At 58.6% G+C, this 19,836-nt stretch overlaps 2 protein-coding genes across 2 annotated transcripts; both read left to right on the plus strand.

The window, feature by feature from the left end:
* The first annotated feature begins 2,649 nt into the window (after nucleotides 1–2,649).
* Nucleotides 2,650–4,700, plus strand: INHBE (inhibin subunit beta E). The gene is made up of 2 exons (XM_002720909.6): nucleotides 2,650–3,173; nucleotides 3,399–4,700. The coding sequence occupies exons 1-2, from the start codon at nucleotides 2,876–2,878 to the stop codon at nucleotides 4,157–4,159; spliced, it is 1,059 nt and encodes a 352-aa protein (XP_002720955.3). The 5' UTR covers nucleotides 2,650–2,875; the 3' UTR covers nucleotides 4,160–4,700.
* Nucleotides 4,701–7,774: 3,074 nt separating this feature from the next.
* On the plus strand, nucleotides 7,775–19,836 carry GLI1 (GLI family zinc finger 1). Its single transcript, XM_017350480.4, has 12 exons — nucleotides 7,775–8,154; nucleotides 11,560–11,678; nucleotides 11,835–11,927; nucleotides 13,306–13,501; nucleotides 13,726–13,870; nucleotides 14,208–14,297; nucleotides 14,389–14,526; nucleotides 14,820–14,969; nucleotides 15,942–16,106; nucleotides 16,499–16,729; nucleotides 17,244–17,511; nucleotides 17,897–19,836. Exons 2-12 carry the CDS (start codon nucleotides 11,579–11,581, stop codon nucleotides 19,630–19,632), a joined length of 3,312 nt encoding a protein of 1,103 aa, XP_017205969.1. The 5' UTR covers nucleotides 7,775–8,154; nucleotides 11,560–11,578; the 3' UTR covers nucleotides 19,633–19,836.

Below are 19,836 nucleotides of genomic sequence, written 5' to 3' on the forward strand. Positions count from 1 at the left end.
GGAGAGACCAAAAAAAATTCATCAATCAAAATAAGTAATATTTAATGCAATGTTTTAAAATCAAAATGCAAAAATCCATGATTAGAAAATAGCATATTTTAACATAGAAACAGGGTCTGTATGATTTCTCCCCCTTTTTTGTAAAAAGGGGAGAGAATGGGGGATGGGCTGTGCCTTCCAGGGGCTGCACCAGACCATTTTCCCCCAGATGCTCCTAAGCCCCACTTCCGGCTTTTTGCATCTGGGCCAGGTAAGCTCTGGCATGCCTGCACTTCCTTACCCACCCCCAAGCTTGTTGCCACCCCCAGCCCCCAGCCAGGTTGGTGGTGGGGCGAGCAGTGAGGCAGATGGCTGGGGTATTTATAACCTGGGAGCACTTCTTGGGAAAAGTGACTAAGATGCTAAGAGCGTATTTATAGCTGAGTTCTGACGTAAGTGTCAGTGGGGAGGTAGGGCCAGGCCAGGCGCAGCAGCCAGGGGGGTGGGAAGAGCTGGAAATTGGGGGCACCTGACAGAGAGGGTGGCGGAGAGGTGGGGTCGGAAGCCACTTCTTGCTGCTCCTGCCTCCAGCTGCTGGCATCTCCAGGGAAGCCCTCTGATGCACCTTCATGGGCAGACTCACCCACCTTGCAGTCGATGTTCCAGACCCAGGGGCTACAGGACTGTCACCCACCAATCCTGACCCACAGAGAGGGAGCTGGGGAAAGCACCGCACAGAGGCCTCGAATATGTTTCAGGGCCTGTGGACAAAGGCAGGGTAGGCAGAAGGGTCCGAGAGCTTCAATGTCTCTTCTCCCCAACCCCAACCCCGCCACACGGTGCCCTGAGTTTCTAGGACGAGCCTGACACGCCTCACCGAGGGCCACTGCCACGTTGTCAGCATGATGAGGTCCAAAACCAAAGGTAGCCGTGAGGCGGGTCCTGAGGACAGCCTCCGTTCTCTGGCTGGGGGAGGGGGCAGCCAGTGTCTCCCTGTCTCTTGTAGGGGAGGCAGAGTCCCCAGAGTGCAAGTTTGAGTAGCACAGTCCTCCGCTCCCTCCGCTCCCTACGGCACTTCCCTCTCCCTAGGACGCTCCGGTCAGCGCAAGCCCGCTACCGTCCGGAGGCACGGCACTGCCACATGGTGGACACTAGTGGTACTGAGGCCCGGCCCTCAAAGTGTCAGCCACCTCCTTGGTGCCAAATCTCCTGATCTCTGGAGGCGGGCATTTGGTACAGCAGTTCCGATGCTGCTTAGGGCACCTGCATCCCATATTGGAGTGCCTGGGTTTGAGTTCCATGTCTGCTCCGGATTCCAGCTTCCTGCTATATACACACCCTGGGATGCAGTAAGGGATGGTTCAAGTCCTTGGGTCTCTGCCGCCCCCATGGGGGACCTGGCTTGGGTCTGACCAGGCCCCATCAGCTGCATGCATTTGAGAAGCAAACCAATGGAGTCGGTGTTCCAGACCCAGGGGCTACAGGACTGCGACCCACCAGAAAGATCTGTCTGAGACTCTGTCTCTCCCTCTGCTCTATATTTCCCAAATAAAAAAATAAAAATAAATTAAAATAGCCACTAATTGAAAAAGAAAACAAAAACTCTCTAATGGCCTTTCTTGACAGCCCCGACCAACTAATGGAGGGGGGAGGATGAACAAAGCGGGTAGGGGCAGTTCCCTTTACCCACACATTCTCCCTCCACCCCAGCTTCCTGAAGAAACTGGGGCGTAAGGAGGAGAGCTAGCCTCCCCTCCCCAGTTCATTCAAAGTCACTGAGCAAGTGTGGTAGGGAGGGCTGGGTTCTGTGTACTCTCCTTGGTTCGTTCTCCAAAGCAAGCCCTTAAACCTCCCATTTCCGGCCCCTATGAACAGAGTCCTGACACCACTTCTAGGATGTCCCAAATTCAGGCAACTCTCAGAGTCCTTGAAAGAGAAGCTGGCAGCTGGGTGCAGGCCCTCCCAAGTCTCATGCCCTCCTGCCAGCCTGGGTGGACTCTGCCCTGCTACAAGATTGCATCACTCCCACCTCGCTGGGTTTCCCCAGACATCACAGTAACATGCCCCCACCCCCACGCTGGCCCCCCTCCATGCTTGCTCCAGTCCAACTGGACTCTGGGCAGCCAGCACAGGCAGGGTCAGGGTGTGACTTCCGTGCCCCGTGGCACTGCCACCTAGGCCAAAGCAAGAGAACTCCGTTCTCTTAACCTCCACAAACCCCTCACCTCTGCCCCAGTTCCAGGGCTAGAAACAGAGACCAGAATTCTCCTGTTCCAGGGACCCCAGAGAGATAAGCACCGGGACCCACTGCCACCTCCTGGCACCTGCTGCAGTGGTGGCGGCTGGGCACGCTGGAGACCATGGAGATCCGAGCGGTACTGCCCTTCCCTGCCTGGCGCATGAGCTTCCCTCCTCTGTGTCCCAGACCTTGGGAACTGAGCATGTGAAATCATCCTCTTTCTTGCATCATGCATGTCCACACTGCCCCCCACCCCCATACCCCTACTCAAGCTCAGTCACCAGGCGGGATGGTGAAACCCGAGCTCTGGGGAGGGGAGACCTCCACCCCTGCAGGGGCCTGATGGGCAGCCCAGCTGGCCAATCCCCGGGCTCAGAGGCCAGATCTGCAGGCTGACCACTAGGTAAGGGAGCCCCAGGCAGCTGGTCTAAAGAGGCCCTGGCTCAGTTGCCAGACACAAACTGTGAGGGTTGACCATAGCTCCCCATCAGGCCGCCCACTTCCAGCTTTTCTCAGTCCCAGGCAATAGAAGACAGGTGGCCCTGCCCTTGGCCAAGGATAGGTGTGGCCCTTGTGCCTGCTGCCACACGACATCAGACTCAACAGACAGAACAACATCCACCCAAGGCTCCTGACCTGGGGCCACCCACCAGGAGCATGGGGCTCCCGGATGTCCAGCTCTGCCTGGTTCTGCTGTGGACACTGGGGTGGGCACGAAGGGCAGGATCGGAGTGCCCCGCCTGTGGGGGCCCAACCCTGGCACCCCAGGCAGAACGAGCTGTGGTCCTGGAGCTGGCCAAGCAGCAAATTCTGGAGGGGCTGCACCTGACCAGCCGGCCAAGAATAACACATCCTCCACCCCCGGCAGCGCTGACCACAGCCCTCCGAAGGCTCCAGCCTGGGAGCGTGGCTCCAGGGAACGGGGAAGAAATTGTCAGCTTTGCTACTGTCACAGGTAGGTGAGGGAGCCCAAGACAGGCAAAAGAAGAGAGAAGGGGAGTGGGGTGTGGCAGGAGAAGGAGGACTTGGGACGGGGATTGGTTGCCGAGGACGCAAGGCAGTCCCGGCTTTTTCTAAAGGTGGGTGGGAGGGAGGGAGGGCAGCACGCAGGGCCTGGAGAGCCTCCGGCTTAGAGCTTATCTCTGCTCACATTTCTTTTCCTTCTCTGCCTTTCGGACAGACTCCTCCCCTGCAGCATGCAGCTCCATGCTCACCTTCCACCTGCCCACGCCTCGGTCCCACCACCTGTACCGTGCCCGCCTCTGGCTGCACGTGTTCCCCACCTCTCCTGGCACTCTTAACTTGAAGATTTTCCGATGGAGCCCAAGGAGGAGGCACCGAGGATCCCGCACCCTCCTGGGTGAGCACCAATTGAGTCTCCCGGGCTGGCAAGCCCTGACTCTGCCCCCTAGTGGCTTGAGGGGTGAAAGATCTGGCGTCCTGAAACTCCAGCTGGACTGCAGACCCTTGAAAGGCAACAGAACAGCCGCTGGACCACCGAGGCAGCGGCTCCTGGACATGGCGGGACACCAGCGGCCCTTCCTGGAGCTTAAGATGCGGGCCAATGAGCCTGGAGCAGGCCGAGCCAGGAGGAGGACTCCCACCTGTGAGCCTGAGACTCCCTTATGTTGTAGACGAGACCACTATGTGGACTTCCAGGAACTGGGATGGCGGGACTGGATCCTGCAGCCTGAGGGGTACCACCTGAATTACTGCAGTGGGCAGTGCCCACTCCACCTGGCTGGCAGCCCGGGCATTGCTGCTTCCTTCCATTCGGCCGTCTTCAGTCTTCTCAAGGCCAATAATCCTTGGCCTGCAGGTACTTCCTGCTGTGTCCCCACTGCCCGAAGGTCCCTTTCTCTGCTCTACCTCGACCATAAGAGCAATGTGGTCAAGACAGATGTGCCAGATATGGTGGTGGAGGCTTGTGGCTGCAGCTAGCGAGAAGACCTGGGCAATGGCAGGAAGACATCAAGTCGGGGGCTCCCAGGCGAAGCCACCTGCGGTCCATCAGTGAAGTCATAAGATTCCTGATCCTCTCCGCCTCCCAACAGGCCGCCTGTGTCGCCCCAAGGAACCCAGATGGGCACTTTCTCGTTCCAGCCTCAGGCCAGGCTGGTGGGTGTGTGGGGAGAAGGGGAAAGGGTCGTGCAGCAGGATTTCCTATCCTAAGCCCTGGGAGGAGGGGGCAGGGGCTAGGAAGGGGTGGGGTGGGGGGAAGGAGAAGGCAGAGAAAAACTGCTTGACTCTGCCCAAAAGGGTTAGTCCTCTGATGGGAGAGGGCGGAAGCAGAGGGCGCAGGGGACGAGGGGCAGGGCAGACAGGCTGGCCAAGGGAAGGGACGCAGAAATGCTCCGGGCAGGGGGTGCAGGAGCCGCCCTGAAATGGGCGAAGTCTGAGAAGCTATCTGGTTTTGCCCTGGAGCACAGGTCTCTCCCCAGAGACAGACATTTCTACTTTCTTAATAAAAATGAGAAAGCAACGCAACAAGTATGAGCTGTGATGAAGGGTGGGGTGGCCCTTCCGGGGGTGACCCACTTCAGGGTGTCCACCAGGTCAACTTATCTTCCTAAGAACACGTCAGCCGCCGTTTCTATTTTCATTACCTCGCAATTGTACAGTGGAGTTGTGCGGAGCCTGTGCGATGTGTGGTTACATCATCTTTCTGACACTGTACTTTTGTTGTTGTTTCAAAGATTTATTTATTTATTTGAAAGGCATAGTTACAGAGAGAGAGAGAGAGAGAGAGATCTTCTATCTGTTGGTTCACTCCCCAAAATGGCTGCAACAGCCAGGGCTGGGCCAGGTAAAAGCCAGGAGCCAGGAGCCTCATCCAGGTCTCTGACGTGGGTGCAGGGGCCCAAGCACTTGAGCCATCTTCTACTGCCTTCCCAGGCTCATTAGCAGGGAGCTGGATTGGAAGAGAAGCAGCCAGGACTCAAACAGGTGCCCGTATGGGATGCTGGTGTCACAGGCAGAGGGTTAAACTACTGTGCCACAACACAGGCTGCTCTGACATCATTGTTAACGGAATGTGTGCTTGTGCATTCTTATGTCACAGGTTTTTTACATTTTAATGTCTAATATGGTGAATTGATAGATATAAATCACAAACCAAAGCTCAATACTTTCTAAGGGCATGTAGAGATCTTGAAAACAAAATTGCTGACCTACAGAACTGGGTGGAGAGAAGAAAATGGGGTGCTCTAAGACAGCCTCTTGGGGTGTCAGCATCATGGCATAGTGGATTATGCTACTGCTTCCCATCCAGCTCCCCACTAACGTGCTTGGGAAAGCAGCAGAAGATGGTCCACCTGCTTGGGCCCCTGCCACCCACATGGGAGACCCGAATGGAGTTCCAGGCTCCTGGCTTCCGCTTGATCCAGCCCTGGTTGTTGTAGCCATTTGGTGAGTGAACCAGTGGATGGAAGATCTCTCTCTCTCTCTCTCTCTGTAACTGTCTTTCAAATAAATAAATACATAAATCTTTAAAAATGAATAAATAAATCAGCTCCTCTGGACCCGTGGATGTTCATCTCTGCAGTTAAGATAACCACAACCCTCGCAGCGGGCGCTGTGGAGTAGCTGGTTAAGTCATTACCCATGAGTCCTGATTGAGTCCTGGCTGCTCTGCTTCCAATCCAGATCCCTGCTAATGTGACTGGGAAAGCAGTGGAAGATGGCCCAAGTGCTTGGGTCTCTGTTACCCACGATGGAGTTTCAACTCCTGTCTTTGACCTGGCCCAGACCCCACTGTTTCAGTCATTTTGGGAGTAAACCAATGGATGGAAGAACTCTCTCTCTCTCTCTCTCTCTCTCTCTCTCTCTCTCTCTTTCTCTCTCTCTCTCTCTCCCTCTTTCTCCCCCACCCCGTACCTCTGTCTTTCAAATAAATAAATCTTGAAAAAAAATATTGGGGCCAGTGCCATGGCATGGCAGGTCAAAGCTGCCTCCTGCAATGCCAACATCTGATATGGGCACTGGTTTGTGTCTTGGCTACTCCTCTTCTGATTCAGTTCTCTGCTAATGGTCCGGGAAAGCAGTGGAAGATGACCCGAGTGCTTGGGCCCTTGTACCCGGGTGGGAGACCGGGAAGAAGCTCTTAGCTCCTGGCTTCGGATCAGTCCAGCTCTGGCCATTGCAGCCATTTGGGGATTGAACCAGAGGATGGAAGATCTCGCTCTCTTCCTCTCCCTCTCCCTCTCCCTCTCTCTCTCTCTGTAACTCTGCCTTTCAAATAAATAAAGCAATGAAAAGCAAAGAAGAAAAAAAAAGTTCACATCCTATATCTAAGTCCCTGGGTTCAAGTCCCCAGTGAGAGACTTGGATTGCGTTCCCAGCTTGCATTTTGGGAATGAATCAACAACAAAGGTTAGGAGCTCTGGGTCTCTGTCTCTGCCCCTGAAACAAGCTGATAAATGAGTCCTAGGAGAAAGGACACCCGGCTGGGACAGGAGCAAGACTGGAGTCTCTTCCCGGTGACCATTGGTGCGGCCTGAGCGAGCTGGGCAGGCCCTCGACCCTCTGGGTGACACTGTGCGGGAGGCAGGCTGCACGGGACCTCCCCCACCCCCAGTGACTCCTGTGGGGCCCAGACCTCCCCTTGCTTCGCCTGGTCTTCCCCTCCCTGGACCCCCCAACCCGACTGTTAACAGGCCCTCACTCTCAGTCCAAGTAGATGGCTCCTGGACGCAGAGCTAAGGTGTGCCAGGTCTGCCAGGGAGGTCACAGAACCGGGAAGGGAGTCTTCCTCTTCCCCAGGACGAAATAGCTGCCCCCTCCCCGCCATCCGGTCACCACGGCAACACAAACCCAGAGGGACAGGGCACTCCTCCGTCAGGGGGGCACTCCCGCAGGGCGCCAGCAGCCTCTGCCGCTGGGCCCCGCCGCTTCTCTGGGCTCCTAACTGGGCTTTGGGGGAGGCAGCTGTCTGGGCGCGAGCTCCGTGGGTCCTCCCGGTCTCCTCCGCCTCCAAACGCAGAGAGGGTGTCATGTGCAAGCAGGGCCAGCAGAGGGAGCAGGAAGCCTTGGAGAGCGTAAAGAGCGCGGGCGGCAGAGAGGTGCGGAGGTGGCCGCAGCCTGCAGAGGTTCGAGGTGGAGAGGGCGTTTCCTGGGAAAGGTGCTGCAGACCCACGGCTCCTTAGCGACACTGTGGAGGCGCACCTCGCACGCAGAGCCTCGGCCGCTTCTCCTCTCCTTTCTACTCCGTAGACCCCGAAACTTTCTCCAGAGCCCCCCACCAAGCTCCTCAGCTCGGTTTGCCCCAACCCCAACTCTCCCAGAGGATTAGACCTGCAGATAAACCACAGGGTGGCGGGATACTCAGTTCGCATCCGTCAGTGTGGACGACCCTGCCTCGAACATGATCTTTGCCAGATGAACTTCTCTCTTTTGCCCCCGCCTCGCAATATTTCCCTCGGTCTTTCTGGCTCTGGCTCAGGACCTCTTCGTGGACAGCCGATCCGCAGATCCAGACCGGGATTTTCCGCCCACCACCAGCAGCGTGTTCGGGGGGGGGGGAGGCAGTATAGGGTCCCTCAAGGGAGGGGGAGGATCCTGGGGGTCCTGGGGGTGCAATAAGCCCGGCACCCCCTCTCTCGCTCCTAGCCACCCCGCCTCACCCTCCAGAACGGCAGGAGGGAGGGAGATAGGAGGGAGGCGAGGGGCGAGCGGGAAGAGAGGCGGCGCGCCAGCGGCTAGAGCGAGGAAAAGTTTTTGCAAAAGGGAAAAAAAAAAGTTTGCGCTTCTCGCGGGTGGTCCCGGCTCGCGGCCCGGCTGGCTGGGCCGGCGGGAGGGCTGGGGGGCCAGGTTGGGGGGTGGGGGTGGCACCGAGGCTGCGCTGCCGTGGCCCTGTCCGCCCCCCCTCCCCACCGCACACCCCCCAGCCCAGACTCCTGCCCTGGACCGCGCATCCCGAGTCCAGCGCCCAGACGGAGGTGAGAAGGGGGGCGGGCGGGGGACCACCTGGGAGCGGTGGGGGAGGGGGATGCTCTGCTTCCGAGGGGTTCACCCCGGCCTGGAGGGAGACCTGGGGTGCAGGGGCAGAATGGGGGTGGGCGAGCCCGGGGTGAGTTGTTAGGAAGTCTGAGGGAATTTTTTTTTCCCGTTTGTATCTCTTCATTCCCTTCTTTTTTTCTTCTGACAGTCTGCGTGTCTCTGTCTCGGGCAACCGTGGGTCTCTTTGTCTCCGCCACTCCCCTGTGTTAGAAACATCTCACTTTCTTGAGGCTGGAGGGGTGGCTGTCCTGGGGTCTGCGGGGTGGAGCGGGAACTCCAGGTAGCATCTTGAGTGCCAGGCATGAGGACGTCGGGGCACCCCAAAGGAGGGCGCTCCAGGTGGGGTGGGCTTAGGTGTGTGTGAGGCAGCAGAACCACGGGGAGCCTGCTGGGCCTGAGCCCCCGACCTGCTGTGACCGATGTGCCTGCAGATGCGGGACGCGAGTGTCTTCCGGACTAGGCCGGGAGCTGGCGGGGCTGCCCAAGGTCTAACTAGGCCTTAGAAAGACCCCAAAGAATTTTGGGCTCCCGAGCCTCTAGGGCTATGGGGCAGGCCGCTTAAGAGGAGCTGGGGAGACCTTTTCTTGACCCTCTGACCTCTGGACCACCGGGGCAGCTGAAGCCAGCCGCCGGGAGACCCCTACTGGGGCTGGGCGGGACCACCGGCCACTGCCAGCCTATATATCCCGCTTGGCCCCCCGCCCAAACGGGAGCTGCGAACCCAAGCCCCTCCTCTGGCTCAGACCACCCTGCCTGCCCTGGCTCCCCGCTCTGAAGCCTCTTTCAGGCCCCTTGACCCCGAAACAATCAACCCTGGGTAGCCAGCTTTGGGGGCAGGATTAGAGAAAGGGGACCCCGTAGTGGCGGAGGACTGAGGGTTTTAGGGGGCTGGCGAGCTAGGGTCTTCCTAGCATAGGCCCGAAAGTTCCAGTGGAGGGCGAAGACCTGGCCGTTTCCCGGGGAGACGCGAAGGCCGGCGTCAGGGTGGTTTTCCCTAGGGGGGCGGGGTCCCGAGACCCCCCCTCATTATCTCCCCGGCATCCCCGCCCGACGCGCAGACCCCGCCCTTGACGTCACTAGGGGGTTCCCGGGGGTCCGAAAGGGTTAACCCTTGGGCTGCCGGGAACCCGAGGTGTTCACACACACACACACACACACACACACACACCTTGTTTTATTTACTCCCACTCTTTCCCCTCCCTATACTCTAAGGATTCTCTTGCTTTGCCACCCCACCACGGGGATCCCCACTCTCCAAAAGTGCTCCCCAGGGCGCCGCTGCCTGCTTTCGGGATGCACGGAGAGGAGGAGGAGGGAAGAATGTGTCCCGCCCCTCATCCCCCCCCCCCACACACACACACTGTACGGCTCGCTCGACTGGGCTCCCGGGGCGGGCGGGGGAAGCGGAGCCGTCTGCAGCCAGAGCCTGCGGCGGCGACTTGGGTGGGCCGAGGAGGCACGGGGGCGGGGAAGGCGGGACCGGGGAAGGGGGCGGGGCCGGCTCCTGGGAGTTGGGGAGCGGGGGTACGAGGGGGCACTCTGGCAAGCCGGGCTCCGGCGCGGGATCCGGGGAGATCCCCACCCCACCCCACCCCACCCCACCCCGCACCCTCACCCACTCCCAAGTGTCCCGGAGCTGGGAAAGCGGGCGGCGACCTTGTGCTTCCACTAGTGCGAAGGGGAGACGTGGGTGGGCCGCGGCACGCGTGGGCGGGGAGGGATGTCGCCCCGTTTCCAATTGCGCCTGCCTGGCGGCTAGGCGCTGAGGCAGGAGGACCACCGCGTGGGCACGTTTTGGGGAGTCTCGTTGGCGTTGGGGGGGGTTCCTTGACGAGTCCGCCTCCTTTCCCTGGGTGAGTCATAGAGGAAGGAGGCGGGAGACGGGCCCCCCCACCCAGCTGCCAGCCAGCTGTGCCCCCCGCCTCCAACTTGAGTGCCAAGGTCGAGTTGGGAGGTCCCCGGTGCGGGATCCGGGGGTCGGCTGAAGGAGGAGGAGTTAGGAAGGGTACGGCCCTGGTTGCGGGGCTCGGGCCGGGTCTTGGGGTCCGAGTTCCGCTCCCCGTGTTACCCCTCCCTCACCCTAAATCCCAGCATCCCGGGATCACCCACCGCGCCGGCCGGCCCGCTCCTGGTGGCTCTCCACCCCGCCCCGCCCCGCCCCGCCCCACCCTCGCTCCCGGAATCCCGGAAAACCCGGGGTGGAGTATGAACCGGAGTTTGAGGAGAAAAGCAGACAGCAGCACCCGCTTCTTCCTCACTACTTTCGAGTGGCTGATGAGTTTGTTTTTCATTCTCCTTAATGCCTTCCCTCAGAGTTCTTTTCCTGTTCCCCAAAAACCAGACACCGAAAGGCTAAGTGGGCCCAGATCCAAACCACGGCAGGACAATGTCAGCTTCTGTCCTGCATACCTACCAGCCCCGGGAGGCTCCCCCAGAAGCCTGACCTACTCCTACTCACAGTTCTCCACCTAAGAGAGCCCTAGCTCTTCAGTGCTCGCTCCTGACCCCGCCGGCCTGTCTGGACTGTGGCGAGGGCTCCTCCTGCTGGATACTGGGGAGACTGTAGGCTGTCCGTGCGTGGGGGCCAGTGAAGGAAAGGAGGCGAGCCTCCTGGGGCTTAGGTCAGACCCTCCCTAAGTGCCCGCAGCCCAGCCTTCAAAGCTGGCTCCCTGTCAGAGCAAGAAGCAGAGGGCCCACAGCATGAAAATCACCTGGAGCTCGAACAGGCACGATTAGTCCATAACACCCCCTAACCACACATACACACTTATGGGGGTTAACGCTCAGACCCAGTTACCAAAAAGATCTCCAAGACTGCAAGAAGGCCTTTATCCCTTGGGGCATTCACCCTAACCCTGGCCCTGGCAGGAGGATGCTTATATGTTTGTTATTTATTTATTTCACAGACACACACACACACACACACACAGAGCTTCCATCTGCTGGTTCACTCTCCAAATGCTGGCAAAACTGGAACTGGGCCAAGCCAATGGCAGAAGCTGAGAACTCCATCCACTTCTCCCATGTGGGTGGCAAGGGCCCAACTACTGCAGCCCTCCAGGGTGTACATTAACAGGAAGTGGAATGGGGGCAGAGCTGGGACAGGCAGGACCCAAATCCAGGTGCTCTGACATGGGATCTGGACTGCCCAAGTAGGGGCTTCACTGTTGGCCAAATGCCCACCCCGAGCGGTGCTCTTTTCAACCTGGTTTCCAGGGAAGACGCCTTCGAGGGCCTGGGGGAACAGACAGCCCTGCCCAGGGTCCTGTGCCTGGGATCATGAAGGGACCTTCGCTAATTCCCTCCACCTTCATAACCTGAGGTTCTACCTTTCCCTTCTGCAGTGTCCCTGCCTCCTCCACCATGTTCAACTCGATGACCCCACCGCCAGTCAGTAGCTATGGTGAACCCTGCTGTCTCCGGCCCCTCCCCAGCCAGGGCCCCCCCAGCATGGGGGCAGAAGGTCAGTGCACCTATGCATTTCCCATCTGTAAGCGGCTTTGAGGCTCCATGTCCTACGGGCTTGGCATTTGGGATCAGGTCTTGCCTGGAGTTTCAAGGTGAGGCCTTACATGTCATCCACTCCCACGCCCCCATTCCAGCCATCTGTCTTTTCTAGGACTGTCTGGTCTGCCCTTCTGCCACCAAGCCAACCTCATGTCTGGCCCCCACAGTTATGGGCCAGCCAGAGAGACCAGCAACTGCACCGAGGGTGAGGCCTCAGGCACGTCTTTCCTCTCTGCCCCTCTGGGACTTGTTCTGAAGGAGAAAGTGGGTGGGCAGAGCATCTAACTAGAAGCAGGAGATGTCCAGAGATGTGAGGGCTCAAGGCATCATCAACAGGCCACAGATGCGATCAGCAGGACAAGCAAAGTTGCTTATTATTATTATTATTATTAGAGAAGCAACAGACAGTGAGTCCCCATTTTCTGGTTCATAGCCCAGATACTAACAACAGCTGGGGCTGGGCCAGGCCAAAGCCAGGCACTAGGAACTCCATCCAGGTCTCCCATGTGAGTGGCAGGAACCCAGTCACTTGAGCTATCACAGCCGCTTCCTAGAGCGTGCACTAGCTGGAGCTGGAGTCAGCAGTGGAGCCAGCTTTCGCACCCAGGCACTCTGATGCGGGACGTGGTCATCTTAACCCCTGCACCAAATGCCCAGCCCTCAAGTATCTTTTGTTTGCTTTGAATCAGGACCTACAGGTTGAGTTCAAGGAGATTTGCTTCATCACCATTTCTTTTTTTTTTTTTTTATGATTTTTTTAATTTATTTATTGAAAGGTAGAGTTAAAAGACAGAGGTCTGGCCGGCGCCGTGGCTCACTAGGCTAATCCTCCGCCTTGCGGCACCAGCACACAGGGTTCTAGTCCCGGTCAGGGCACCAGATTCTGTCCCGGTTGCCCCTCTTCCAGGCCAGCTCTCTGCTGTGGCCAGGGAGTGCAGTGGAGGATGGCCCAAGTACTTGGGCCCTGCACCCCATGGGAGACCAGGAGAAGTACCTGGCTCCTGCCATCGGATCAGCGCGGTGCGCCGGCCGCAGCGGCCGTTGGAGGGTGAACCAACAGCAAAAAGCGAGACCTTTCTCTCTGTCTCTCTCTCTCACTGTCCACTCTGCCTGTCAAAAAATAAATAAATAAATAAATAAAAAAGACAGAGGTCTTTCATCTACTGGTTCACCCCTCCAAATGGCTGCAATGGCCAGGGCTGTGCCAGGCTGAAGCCAGGAGCCAGGAGCTTCCTCAGTTTCCTTCGTGGGTGCAGAGGCCCAACTACCACTGCTGTCCAGGGTGCACATTAGCAGGAAGCTGGAGTAGGGAGCAAAACTGAGACAGGCAGGACTCAAATCCAGGTGTTCTGACAAGGGATCCCAGTATCCCAAGCGGTGGCTTAACTGCTGGGCCAAATGCCCACCCCTGACTCCACTGCTTTCCCAGGCGCATTAGCAGGGAGCCGAATGGGAAGTGGAGCAGCTGCGACTTGAACCAGCGGCCCTATGGGATGCTGGTGTTGCAGGCATCGGTTTAACCCGCTACACCACAATGCCACCCCCTTCTTCAACATTTCTATGTCCCCTGTCTCCTGCCCCAGGCCCACTCTTCCCTCCTCCCCGGAGTGCAGTCAAGTTGACCAAGAAGCGGGCACTGTCTATCTCACCTCTGTCGGACGCCAGCCTGGACCTGCAGACCGTTATCCGCACCTCGCCCAGCTCCCTCGTGGCTTTCATCAACTCTCGCTGCACATCCCCTGGAGGCTCCTATGGCCATCTCTCCATTGGCACCATGAGGTGCAGGCAGCCCCAGACTAAGAGGGCCCTAAAGCCCTACCAAAGCCCATGCAAAGCCCTAGCCCTCCAAGCCACGTGACCCTACTGAATCTTTGCCATTTCAAAGGCATTGCAACCCTCCCTGCACTGCCTCAAGCGCATCTCATACTAAGTCTCCCAGAAACCCTCCTGGAGGCTTTTTCGGCATCATCTTCAGTAACTGCCTTCTCTCTCCTCCTCCCCAGCCCCTCTCTGGGATTCCCATCTCAGATGAATCACCAAAAAGGGACCTCGCCTTCCTTTGGGGTCCAGCCCTGTGGGCCCCACGACTCCACCCGCAGTGGGATGATGCCACATCCTCAGGTCCGGGGACCCCTCCCCCCTTGCCAGGTGAGAGGCCCCATATGGCAACCTGCTTCCCCTTAGCTCAGGGTAGGGGAGGGAGTGGAGGGCGTTCTAGGAGAAAGGCAAAGAAGGGAGGACAGGGAATATAAGCATTCAGCTCCAGAGAGTGAGGAGGCATGGCTGCTGGAGGCTCACTCCTTGGGGTTCAATTACACCCTCCCAATGAGACCCCACATTCTGCCCTCCAGTTCACCTGTGCAGGCTGAAGTCCCTTCCCAATGTAAGGGTTCCAGTTGCTGAGGTGGGGCACCTAGGGCAGAACTCCCCCTTTCTTCAGCCTGCCGTTACTCTGACCACCCTCACCTCTTCCCCCTGGGGGCAGCTGAAGTCGGAGCTGGACATGCTGGTTGGCAAGTGCCCAGAGGAGCCCTTGGAAGGGGACATGTCCAGCCCCAACTCTACCGGCACACAGGTAAGAGGTGAAGTGGGGCTGGACCTCTGGGACCCTGAGCCAAACCAGTGCTGTCACCCATGTGACCCTCAGATTGCCTCTGCTGCCCTAGGATCCCCTGCTGGGGATGCTGGACGGGCGGGAGGACCCGGACAGGGAGGAGAAGCCGGAGCCGGAATCCGTGTATGAGACTGACTGCCGCTGGGATGGCTGCAGCCAGGAATTTGACTCCCAGGAGCAGCTGGTGCACGTGAGCCGCAGGGGGTAACAGGAGTGGCTGGCTGGAGCCTGCAAGAGATTCTGGGGGGACACTGAGGAATGTGGCTGAGGGCCAGGGACCAGGGCTGGGGGCTCGGTTGGGCAGGCAGAGGCTCAGAGCTGCCGCTTTGCTTCAGGGAGCTGCAGGACGGGCAGGACACGCAGGATATCATGTTCCTACTGCCCCTTTCTCCCCTCCAGGGGGAGCTGTGGGGGGAGGGAGGTCTCTTCTGGGTCCTGGGGGCACGGGGAGACCTAGGAGAACCTCTGCATCCTCTTCCTCAGCATATCAACAGCGAGCACATCCACGGGGAGCGGAAGGAATTCGTGTGCCACTGGGGGGGCTGCTCCAGGGAGCTGAGGCCCTTCAAGGCCCAGTACATGCTGGTGGTGCACATGCGCAGACACACGGGCGAGAAGCCACACAAGTGCACGGTGAGCACTCACTTCCCAAGCCCCCGGTCCCTTCCTAAACCAGGGCTCCCAATCAAGGTATGGCCTGAGGCAGACTTTTGCCATCATAGGTCCTTTCCTCTATAAACAAATATGAAAATCACCTGGGGTGCAGGTGTACAGCAGGTTAAGTCAATGCATCTCATTCCAGAGGGCTGGTTCAAGTCTCAGATATTCTGCTTCTGATCCAGCTTCTTGTTAATGCTCCTGGGAAGGCAGTAAGAGATGGTCCAACTATCTGGGTTCCTACTACCTGCATGGGAGACCCAGATGGAGTTCCTCTCTCCTGGCTTTGGCCTGGTCCTACCCTAGCTGTTGCAAGCATTTGGGGAGTGAAACAATTATTTTATTTTTTTAAAGATATATTTATTTGAAAAGCAGAGGGAGAAGGAGAGAGAGAGAGAGAGAGAGATCTTCCATCTGCTGGTTCACTCCCTAAATGGCTGCAACAGCTAGGGTTGAGTTAGGACAAAGCCAGGACCTGGGAGCTTCTTCCAGGTCTCCCACTTGGGTGGCAGGAGCTCAAGCACCTGGGCCATCCTATGCTGCTTTTCCAGGCCATTAGCAAGGAGCTGGATGGGAAGTGGAGCAGCCAGGACTTGAACTGGTGCCCATATGGAATACTGACATTGCAGGCTGCAGCTTTACCCTCTACGCCACAACCCTAGCCCCTGAGTCAATCAATCATTTTCAAAAAAATCATGCCTGCAGGGGGAGCTGCTCTGGCTTTGCTGTCTCCAGGGCTTGAAGTCACGGTGCCTCCAGCGGCTTCTGTTCCCCCAGCTCTTACCTGCCTGCCCTCGCCCTCTAATTTTGGAAATTCTCTGGAAGGCCCAATGCTCTCCCACCTTGGATTCTCTTCTCTGATGCATATACCCCTTGAGATTTAGGGTCCCTTTCCTCTCCACCTCCTCTTGTCTGTGAGCTATCCTTTGATGCCCCTGTGGTCCCTAGTTTGAAGGGTGCCGGAAGTCATACTCACGCCTCGAAAACCTGAAGACACACCTGCGGTCACACACGGGTGAGAAGCCATACATGTGTGAGCACGAGGGCTGCAGCAAAGCCTTCAGCAATGCCAGTGACCGTGCCAAGCATCAGAACCGGACCCACTCCAATGAGGTGAATGTCCCAGCTCAGGGATCCCCTACTTGAGAAGCCACCTCCAGGGAGCCTCCCCTAGAACCCCTTAGCACAGCACCTGCTCCACAGAGGTGAGTCCCCCTTCCCCATAAAATCCACCCAGAGAGGGCCTTCTGAAGACACAATTTCCACCTGCACCCTCCTCCTACCTCCAACCAGCCAAAGGCTAACCTAAGATAGACCCGGTCCGGAGGAGGCCCCCAACCCTTTCAACCCGTGGGTGTATGAGGCTTCCAGCCCCGGGCTCACCTCTTTCTAACCCTCTTCCCCGATCCCCTCATCGTTCAGCCCCACCCAAGGGCCCCCCAACCCTCTTACCCCATTCTTCTGCTTTGATCCTTTCGCCTCTGCCTTCACTCTCCACCTGACAGAAGCCGTACGTGTGTAAGCTCCCTGGCTGCACCAAGCGCTATACAGATCCCAGCTCGCTCCGGAAACATGTCAAGACAGTGCACGGTCCTGATGCGCATGTGACCAAGCGGCACCGAGGGGATGGCCCCTTACCCCGGGCACCATCCCTTTCCACGGTGGAGCCCAAGAGGGAGCGGGACGGAGGCCCCATCAGGGAGGACAGTCGACTGACAGTGCCAGAGGGCGGCATGGTGAGAGCCCAGGTGTCCCTGCCCTACCTCCGCTGCCTGCCCTGCTGACGTGCTGCTGGGTCCTTTCCGACCCAACCGGCCGCTCTCTGGACATCGCTCTTGGGTAGCCAGGCTTCTTGTCTCTCATCCCAGTGTTGTTCCTTCTAGAACTCCAAATCCAGGGACTTGGGTGTCCTTAACGATCTCATTCACTCACCAAACTCTTCCTTGAATAACACTGCCTATGCTATCCCCAGCCTTGGACCTGTACAGTCTTATGTCCTTCTCACAACTTCCTGAGACAGGAATTTGCTCTCTCTGTGTTCAGATGAGGAAACAGGTGTAGAGAAAATGCCCGAGGTCACAGAACTAAGAGTGAACCCGTGAGCCCGCGCGGCCGCAGCTCTGCATTTTGCACTTGCCCAGCCCTGTCTGCGACTGTACGCCTCCCCTAGCCCCCAGCAGTCACTCGCCAGGTTGAGGGTGCTGTGGGGAACCGGGAGGGGCCCGCCCTCAGCCCTCGTCTTGCCCGCAGAAGCCACAGCCCAGCCCTGGGGCCCAGTCTTCCTGCAGCAGTGACCACTCCCCAGCAGGCAGTGCAGCCAATACAGACAGTGGCGTGGAAATGACCGGCAACGCGGGAGGCAGCACTGAGGACCTGTCCAGCTTGGACGAGGGGCCTTGTCCTGCTGGCACGGGTCTGTCCACGCTTCGCCGCCTTGAGAACCTCAGGCTGGATCAGCTGCATCAGCTCCGTCCAGCAGGGCCCCGGGGTCTCAAGCTACCCAGCTTGGCCCACACTGGTAAGATCTTGGTGTGGGAGGTGGTGCTGGGCTGTTGTGTAGGTCTGCCCTGAGGCTGGGAGGAGCAGGTCTCCCCCGGTCAGGGCTGCCATAGAACACCTCTGCACCATTAAAATGAGGTCCCCCTTCCTCGAGACCCTTTCCTTCTATCTATCAGAAAGTCATTGTACTATCTAAAAAGTCTGTGACATGCATACTGTTCCCTGAGATTGTGCAGTGCACAACCTGTACAGTTGTTCACAGCGGCCCTCACTCTCTGCTGCCCCAAAGCAGGAGAGGCTCTGGGGAGAAAGAGACAGAGATGAGCAGTCAGGATCCAGGAGCCTGTCCCTGGGGTGAACTTTAGGGGGTTCCGTGACCACCCTGCTTTCTCTGTCACTTGCAGGCACCCCGGTTTCCCGCTGCCTGGGTCCCCCGGTCTCTCTTGACCGCCGCAGCAGCAGCTCCAGCAGCATCAGCTCTGCCTACACTGTCAGCCGGCGCTCTTCCCTGGCCTCCCCCTTCCCCCCTGGCTCCCCCCCGGAGAATGGGGCATCCTCCCTGCCAGGCCTCACGCCTGCCCAGCATTACCTGCTCCGGGCGAGATACGCCTCTGGCAAGGGGGGCAGCACCCCACCCACCGCAGCACCCAGCCTGGATCGCATGGGGACTCTGCCTGCGCCTCCTTGGAGAAGCCGAGTCGAGTACCCAGGATACAACCCCAATGCAGGGGTCACCCGAAGGGCCAGTGACCCAGCCCGGGCTGCTGACCGCCCTGCCCCAGCAAGGGTCCAACGGTTCAAGAGCCTGGGCTGTGTGCATACCCCGCCTGCTGTGGCGGGGGGAGGAAGGAACTTTGATCCCCACCTCCCAGCCTCCATCTATTCTCCACAGCCCCCCAGCATCACTGAGAATGTCGCCATGGAAACTAGAGGCCTGCGGGAGGAGCCAGAGGTTGGGGCCCCCGTGATGGGCAGTGGTCTGAACCCTTACATGGACTTCCCGCCCACGGACTCCCTGGCATATGGGGGACCCGAAGGGGCAGCAGCTGAGCCTTATGGAGCTAGAGGCCCAGGCTCCCTGCCTCTTGGACCCGGTCCACCCCCCAACTACGGTCCCAACCCCTGCCCCCAGCAGGTCTATCCTGATCCCGCCCCAGAAACATGGGGTGAATTTCCTTCCCACCCGGGGCTCTACCCAGGCCCCAAGGCTCCAGGTGGAGCCTACAGCCAGTGTCCTCGACTTGAACATTATGGACAAGTACAGGTCAAGCCAGAACAGGGGTGTCCAGCGGGGTCTGACTCCACAGGATTGGCACCCTGCCTCAATGCCCACCCCAATGAGGGGCCCCCACGCCCACAGCCCCTGTTCTCCCACTACCCCCAGCCCCCTCCTCCTCAGTATCCCCAGCCAGGCCCCTATTCCCAGCTCCCCTCTGACTATCTTCCTTCTGAGCCCAGACCTGGCCTGGATTTTGATTCCCCGACTCATTCCACAGGACAGCTGAAGGCTCAGCTTATGTGTGATTACATCCAGTCTCAACAGGAACTGCTGTGGGAGGGTGGGGCCAGGGCGGGAGTACCAGTCCAGGAACCTCCCTACCAGGGCCCTAAGTTTCTGGGGGGTTCCCAAGTCAGCCCAAGCCCCGCCAAGGCCCCAGTGGCTGCATACGGACCTGGCTTTGCACCCAGTTTGCCCAATCACAAGGCGGGATCTTATCCCACCCCTCCACCGTGCCCTGAAAATTTTGCTGTGGGGACAAACAGGGCTTCCCACAGGGCAGCAGCACCACCCCGACTTCTGCCGCCGCTGCCCACTTGCTATGGGCCCCTCAAGGCGGGGGGCACCAACCCCAGCTGTGGCCATCCTGAGGTGGGCAGGCTGGGAGGAGGTCCTGCCTTGTACCCTCCCCCTGAAGGGCAGGTGTGTAACCCTCTGGACTCTCTTGACCTTGACAACACTCAGCTGGACTTTGTGGCTATTCTGGATGAGGCCCAGGGCCTGAGTCCTCCCCCTTCCCAAGACCAGGAGGGCAGCTCTGAGACACCGCCCTCTGGGACACCCAACATGGCTGTGGGCAACATGAGCGTCTTGCTGGGATCCCTGCCCGGAGAGACGCAATTCCTCAACTCTAGTGCCTAGAGTGGGGGTACACGGCCATCACAGACCCCCGTTTCCTACAGGGTTTCCATCCCTCCAGAGATGTCAGGGAGAGGAGCCATGGCCCCTGCATCCGATGGCACAGGAATGGGAGGGCCGGGCTGGAGACTGTACATAGTCTGCATATGTTTTGGAGAGGAATTTGAACATGACACTGCTTCCTGTTAATAAAGGAACTGCACCAGA

The sequence above is a fragment of the Oryctolagus cuniculus genome, chromosome 11, assembly GCF_051225735.1.
Source record: "Oryctolagus cuniculus isolate XC-2025 breed Fujian yellow rabbit chromosome 11, ASM5122573v1, whole genome shotgun sequence".
Taxonomy (NCBI): domain Eukaryota; kingdom Metazoa; phylum Chordata; class Mammalia; order Lagomorpha; family Leporidae; genus Oryctolagus; species Oryctolagus cuniculus.